Genomic DNA, 7065 nt, shown 5'->3' with positions numbered 1-7065 from the left:
TGCTGTCTGCTGTTGAACTGGGAACCCAGAAGTCCCAGTTCCTGTCACGTGAGGCCACATAATTTCATCTCAGTTCATCACGCCTGTAAAATAATGCCTGCCTTCATGGGATGCTTGGGGGATTACACCTGAGGAGCACTGAGGAAGAAAAGGAGTATTATTTGAGCACAAAGCACAAGGTTGCCTGAATGATGGGCTCTCCCCAACTGCCATGTCTTGAAAAGTGCTTGGCAACATAGGAGTTAATGTACAAGCCAAAGAACCCCAGGTTTAGAAGGTGCATCCCCAAATCCATGGCACAAGCCGTGGGCCTTCTGAGATAACCAATACTGACTGACTTCTCCCTGCTCCAACCACCTTGTAGCTCCTTCCGAAATACTTCTGTCTATAGGCGAGATCTTCAACCTGCTGCTTTTAGGAGCATTCATAGTGAGACACAGGCCACGTGTAGTCTAGCAGAAGCCACGTGTCCCCGTAGCAGCCTGTTTTATTTCTTGCCCCTCTCCAGAAGGGCTGAAATAGTCGCGCTCCTACTGAGACTGCACCCAGGAACCCATCTGGGTGCTGCTAAGGAGAAGGGTTGTGGATCTCTTTATGGTCCAGGATCTGTTTGTACGTCGGTCCTCAGTTGATTCATGCTGCTCACCAGCGTTTGTTGTTGTTACAGAAGCCACACGGGCTGCAATAAAGAGTTCAACAGGCCTGACAAGCTGAAGGCTCACATACTGTCCCATTCAGGTAAGCGCAGCTCTGCCCGTGCTGCCAGTGGTTGGGAACGAAGCAGCTGGGATTCACTGTGGTGCTGCAGGAGGATGTTACAGAAGGAGTAAGCTTGAGAAATGAGATAGCAAACCGTGAAAGTGCTTCTGCTTTATACCCCCGGAAGCGCAGGATGTTCCTTACAGATGCTTTCCCTGCAGTGTCCCTCCACCCACCGCTCAGCTAACACAGCTACTGTGTACTTCTCTGTGGGAGAATTTTCCACTGCGGGTGGTACAGTGTTTCCCAGATATAGGCCTAAATTCTTAATATAATTTATTAGCTTTAGATTTTTTTTTTACCTCTGTTGCTGTAGGCCTGTTTAAGTGAGCTTGCATTTTAGAGCTGTGTCTAAGCTTTGGGCTGTTTTCTAAGGCAATATAAATCTGTAGGCAGGGCCTGCTGGCGAGACTCAGAAGCAGAGCTGGATTACTCGGTGTGTTTGCTATCAAATGAACATCCAGAGTGCTCTGTCCACTCCTCCCCAATACCATCTCACATTCAAAACTCTTGGGGTTTGATTCCCTTCTCTCTGTGTTCCAAAAATGATGCTCCCATTCCTAATAAAGACAAATAATTTATTCCCATGCCCTAGGGAGCGTTCTGACTTTTGTCTCTTGGGGTAAAACTGGAAGTCTTGTGCCTGTCGTGTCCAAAGCCCTCCACTCCAAAGAGCGCGATCAGATGGGACTGTGCTGACAGTGCAATGCATGGTTTGTTTCAGACTTTACATTCCCATACTTGGGAGGAAAAAAAAAAAGGTGAAAAATTTTTTACTTACCAAATACACTTGAAAAAAATCAAAGTTTAAGACTGTTTTGCATTTTCAGCACAATTACCTGACATTTTTTTCTAGTGATATTTTAATCCTCTTACTTGAGGCAAGAACTATTGTTTTTAGCCCTTCCTAAACACAGACATTCGAGGTGTAGCCACTCACCCTTTTCTGACTGCAAATTTGCCTGGCACAATGTCTCCTCAGGCCATGGTGGTTTTGGTTTGTTTTAATTAGCAAGCTGAAAAAGAGTAGGGCTTCCTGGGTGAGGGGGTGGCTGTTTCAAGCTTTTATGAGGGAACATCTCCTTGGAAGAGGGGATGAAGCTGTGATGCGCTCCCTCAGTGTGGTGCAGATTTTCCTGAAGACCTGCATTCGGATGCAGGGTCTCTAACTGAGCTCTCTCTCCTCCAATGCTCTGTGCAGGGATGAAGATACACAAGTGCCAGTACTGTAACAAGTCCTTCAGCCGACGAGCCCACATGATAGAGCATCAGCGCTCGCACACCGGTAACTACAAATACCGCTGCCCCACCTGCAGCAAAGGCTTTACACGCCACAAGTACATGAAGGACCACAAGTGCCGGCTGGGCTCGCCCAAGGACAAAGACCTGCAGCTCAGGAAGCCCCAGAAGAAGCGGGTGGCACGGGGGCGCAAGGCGGGCCTTTCCCTCCCCAACCAGCTGGGTCTGGCAGAGCTGAAGGACGGTGCCGCTGGGGAGAGCCCCCCCGAAGGTGGCCCTAACAAAGAACCGTTCCAGGAGTCGGACGCAGTCCTGTCCATCGTGGTTGGTGGGTCAGGAGCTGCTGACTCGGACCTTGTCGTTCCTGGGCAGCCCAACAGCATCGCATCCAATTTGGCCCTGGCAGAACTGCAGACTGCCTCGGACGGCCCCTGCACCATGCTGGCTGTCCCTGTTTACATCCAGACGACGGAGTGATAATGTGTAAGAGCCACTGTGTGGCTGAGGGCTGCTGCTGGGGCTGTCAGACTCGGTGCTGAATTTTATCCCAGTGAAAGAGACCAAAGCTCTTGTGGGGAGGTAGGTGGATATGGGAGAGAATGGCTTTCATCTCCACTTGTTCTTCCCATCCTTGGGCAGAGGACTGCTTGGAAGCCACCGACGGCTACAAGGCACTGAAGAGAATGGCTCCATTATTTCTTGTCCCTCTGCATCCCTGGTCAGCCTAGGGCAAGAAAGACTAAGATCCCTGAATCAGGGTAAGAAGGAGGAGCATGCAAACTTGCAACAAACAGAGCTGCTGAAATCAGGTGGCTTTGCAAATCACAGCCTGTCCCATCTGTGGTTTTTCTGGCCTAAAAGCTGTATTGCCCAGTATTTGGGTGGCCTTTCCGAGAGCAAACAATTGATCCTTCCTAGTGGAAGCAAGTTCATCCTGAGATCCTTTGGGAACACTGTTCAGAAATACCGATAGACTTATCTCTGGTATCTTTCTCCTCTCTGTCTCTATCAGTAGAAAGATCACCTTGTCTGTACTACATGTGTTATAAACACCGTGGACCTCATGTGCCGTGTGGAGTCGATGGGTGGGAGCACGCGCGTGTGTTGGCTCTTCTCTCTGGCTGGTATTCTCTCCACAGTGTTTGTTCTTCTCGTGGTTTTTCTCCATATCCAAGGATCTCCAAGTGCCTTAGACATCAGTGAGTCAATCCTTGTGACAGTTAAACACGACACCTTGAGTGTACAGCAGGGGAGACTAAGGCCTGGGTGAAGTGACCTGTCCAGGGTCACACAGGAAACCTGTGGTGCATCCATGAGCCGGTTTTCTAGCATCGGCTCTGGACTAGGTGCTGCGGGGTACTTCTGTGCACTTCTCTGTCAGCTGCTTCCCAGCCTGCGCACTCCCTTAGCTCAGTTCTACGGGCCAACTGTTAGTCGTTTCAGCGGGGTCACTGGCAGGCGGGGAGTCCGTGTGGTTGGGTAACAAGAAAGTCTGGTGTGACTGGGACAATTTCTCTTGTCCGCTTGGCTTCTCCTCTCTGATTTCCCAAGTAGGAGTCCCAAAGCCAGCACAGGAGCACCAAACCCAGGAACTGAAAATTACCATTGTGCAATGCTGGTAAAGGAGGTTGCTCTGCTCTCCTGTGCTCTCTTCCCGCTCCATGTGTAGGCCAGCCAAGCTGAGCTTTCCCTGGTAAATTTGTGTGGTGAGCTGCTAAGTTGTCTGTAGATGCAAAATGCTGCATTTCCAGCCTGTTTCTCCGGGGGTGGTGCAGAGCAGAGCACGGGTTCAGTCAGTCCTGGGTGCCGAAACTCTGGCTGCGGAGTCCCTCTGCAGCCTTGCCGTCTGGGAAACGGTGGGTGTTTCTGGCTGCTGGAGCAGTCAGCCCGGTGTTACTGGTCTGACTGGCCTGAGCCTGATGCCTGCCTGCAGCCTGCCTGAGCTCCAGCCCATCGTTTGACCTCAAGGTGCTCTGCCTGTCTCCTTGCAGTGTATTTTGCTCAAATCTTAAAAATAGCAGCTTGCAGAGAGAACATGCTGGTGCTGTGACGGGCATCTCCTCCTGGCGGCATGTGCTCCCAGACTGCACCCCATCTAATGATGGGTTACGCTGTCACCCCTGGAAGACTGCCACACAGTTACCTGTCAGGTTAGGTCCCGCCAGCCGTTCGCTTTGCTCGCTCACTTTCCCAACTCACTTTTTGCCCATTTCACTTTTTTGTGATGCTTCTGTGCCTGCTGCTGTTGGTGGGCGTTAGGAAATGGAGCACAGGGCTTACAAGGGGAGGCTGGGAGAAGGGGGGTTGTTCAGGCTTCAGAAGAGGTTAGGGAGAGGTCTTGCTGCTGCCTACAGCTGCCTCACAGGCGGGGGTGGAGAAAGACTCTTCAGAGGTGCGCGGGGATGGGACCAGAGGTGACAGGGACGCGTTGGAACACGGCAACTTCTGACTCGATACAAAGAAAAGAAATTTCTACCAAGAGGGTGGTCAAAGGAGGGAGGCCGCAGACAGGCCGCGAGATCTCGGTACCCGGTGATACTCCAAATTCGACAGAGCGTCCTGTTCTGAGTGGACGAGCTTGGGAGGAGGTGGCTGGGCCGGAGACCTCCAGATGGCCCTTCCTACTTACGTGTTTCTGTGCTTCCGTGCGCGGAAGGACAGAAAGGACTCTGTCCTTGCCTGCTTTGCAGGAGTTTATTTGCCCACGATTTTTGTTTTAAATACTTAGCTCTCCCAGGAGGGGGACACTATCAGGAAATAGTTTGCTAAATATACTTTTTGTATTTTCCTCCCCCCTGTACCCACACCATACGGTGTCATTATGTGGTCTCTGGCGCTTGCTGCGGCGCTGCAGTCGTGTCTATTTTGAGACGATGATGTGTGGGTGCAGCACTCCTCCAGCTCGGAGGCACCATCTGGAGGCCTGGCCCTTCCTTTCTGGCCCCTGCTTTCCACCAGCCCTGCGCGCTGGCCAGCCAGTCTAAATGAGATGCTGGAGGCTGGTTTCCACTGACTAGGCTGAGTGTAATTCCGGGAGCGGAAGCAGAGCCACAGAACAGCCTCGTATGTGACTGCGGGGGCTGAAAGGTGCCGCGCTGTTTGCTTGATGTGCGTTTGCACGCGTGGTGGTGGTGAATCGAAACAAGTTTTATCAAGTTTTATCTTGAGCATAATGATTGTCATCTTAGAGTAAACCTCAGAGCCATTACGTGCAAGATAACGTAGCAGAGGTCCCTGATCAGGAGAGAGGCCGGCCTGGCTGGTCGTGCAGCTCTTGCCTTTGGAAGCTCTGTGTCCTACAGAGTCCTACGCATGTCTGATGGATGCTGCAGCCCCAGGGGGACGGGCAGAGGAAAGGATGGGCGACCGCCTGCAAGTGTGGTGGCCCCTGTGCCCCGCTTCCCAGCTGGGCCGGCTGCAGAGGAGCCACAGCAGGTCCTGGCAGCCCTGCAGAGCTGGGTAGGTGCTCCTGGAGCCTCACTGCCCTTTCTGTGGAAAGGAAAAAAAAAAATGCAGCTATTTGAAACAACAACCCCCACGCCCCCTCCTCTGTAGCCATACTGCCTGCAGATGACATTTTGCCATGGAAGGCAATGTCACGGGAAAGAGAATTGAATTAGAAGACTAAATGCTACCACTGAGACGTCGCGCGTTACGTGCGGTCCTCAGCGCCGTTCAGTACAGGGGGACCAGTTGTGCAGGGAAGGTGCCTCATCACAGCAGGCCACAAACTTCAGAAACTTTTCTATTTCCTGCTGGCCAAAAGGGAAGAATCCTACCCAGAATTTTACCCCATTTCTGTTTCTCTAGCGAGCGCCTGCCCACTGTTTAGCTGCAGCGTGGGCCGAGGCGAATCTAAGATGCTCAGGGCACCGATTTTGTCCCAGCACCGGTTCCATCCCACGTCCTGGGTACAATCATTTTCTTTACAAAACCACTGTCGGAAGCATCTTGGCATTTTTGGAAGTTCCCTGGAGTACCCCAGGGCCAGAGCCATCCCCTGGGAGAACCGCAGCCGATGCTGGATCAGAACAAAGGTCCGTGGTGCTCGGCCTCCGCTTCTGACAGCAGGGGCTTACGTGAGAGTAAGGGAAGGGCAGGTGGAGGCTCTGCTTCCCCTGGCACTCTTCCAGCCTCCGATGTTGTCAGCTGGGGGGGGGGCTTTCCTGCCCTGGGAGTGGCTTCTATGAGCCTCCGGGGATTTTCTTGTGTATTTTTTTTTACTTTCTTCCGTATCTGCCGTTACAATGTTAACGAGGTAGAGTGAGGCGGGATCCATTACACAGCTTTGCTGCTGAACTCCCACCTTGTACGTAAGGAGGCCGTCTTTAATTACATTAGCCGGTGCCGTGCCTTTTCCCGCTTGCTGAGGGCGTGAAAAGGCTCTCTTGCCCACCAGGCAGTTTTTTGGGTCATTTTTCCTCTTTGCCATTTGGTGTGTATATCCCGGCCTGTTTAACAGAGCACTAACTAGTCCAACCCTGCTCAAAAGCAATGATTAATTTTCTTGGGTGATTTCCAGTGGTAAACACCACTATTGCCCCGCTCTGTTATTAATTAACCTGTTTTCACACCACCACTGTGAGTGGAGAGGGGGGTGCTTATTACTTTTACAGATGTAAGAGGCCAAGCGCAAAGAAACGAAAGTCAGAAGTATCCAGTAAAGGTTGTTACCAGGCTGAGGCAATCAAGACGCTGTTTTTCCATTGGCCTGTCGGCTCTGTACGTCGGTGCTGTGCTCATACGGCGCGGAACTCTGCCCGTGCTGCCGCCGCAGGCCGGAACGCGTGACTCGAGCGTCCCGGGATCGCCGCGGGGAGGGAGGGGCCCGCCGCGCGCCCCCCCCGACTGAGCCCCCGCCACTCGGGGTGCAGATACTCGGTTTTGTGGAGTTGGCGAGTTGAGAACGGGCACTTTTTTAAAAAAGGCGAGTTTCACCGCAGGTTACCTCGACGCCCTGGCGGGCTGTGCACGCGTGGCAGAGTTTGAGGGACCCGGCAATTCCGTGTGCCGCCAGGGGAGGAGGCGACTGCCCGGGACTGGCGCCCAGACCCGCTCACGGCGGGG

General features: G+C 52.6%; 2 protein-coding genes across 2 annotated transcripts in view; both read left to right on the top strand.

Annotated features, from left to right (window-relative positions):
• ZNF341 (zinc finger protein 341) overlaps window positions 1-3062 on the top strand; it is a 16700-nt gene extending 13638 nt beyond the window's left edge. The window contains exons 13-14 of the mRNA XM_009318684.1: window positions 668-738; window positions 1961-3062. Of these exons, the coding sequence (XP_009316959.1) occupies window positions 668-738; window positions 1961-2475 (586 nt within the window). The 3' untranslated portion in view covers window positions 2476-3062. The remainder of the gene's footprint in view (window positions 1-667; window positions 739-1960) is intronic.
• Window positions 3063-4400: 1338 nt separating this feature from the next.
• The window catches only part of CHMP4B (charged multivesicular body protein 4B), a 29935-nt gene continuing 27270 nt past the window's right edge, over window positions 4401-7065 (top strand). The window contains exon 1 of the mRNA XM_009318682.1: window positions 4401-4523. Coding sequence (XP_009316957.1) covers window positions 4401-4523 — 123 coding nt within the window. The remainder of the gene's footprint in view (window positions 4524-7065) is intronic.

Source organism: Pygoscelis adeliae, unplaced genomic scaffold (genome assembly GCF_000699105.1).
Source record: "Pygoscelis adeliae isolate BGI_AS28 unplaced genomic scaffold, ASM69910v1 Scaffold72, whole genome shotgun sequence".
NCBI classification, from domain to species: domain Eukaryota; kingdom Metazoa; phylum Chordata; class Aves; order Sphenisciformes; family Spheniscidae; genus Pygoscelis; species Pygoscelis adeliae.
This window is presented reverse-complemented; position numbering and strand designations above follow the sequence as displayed.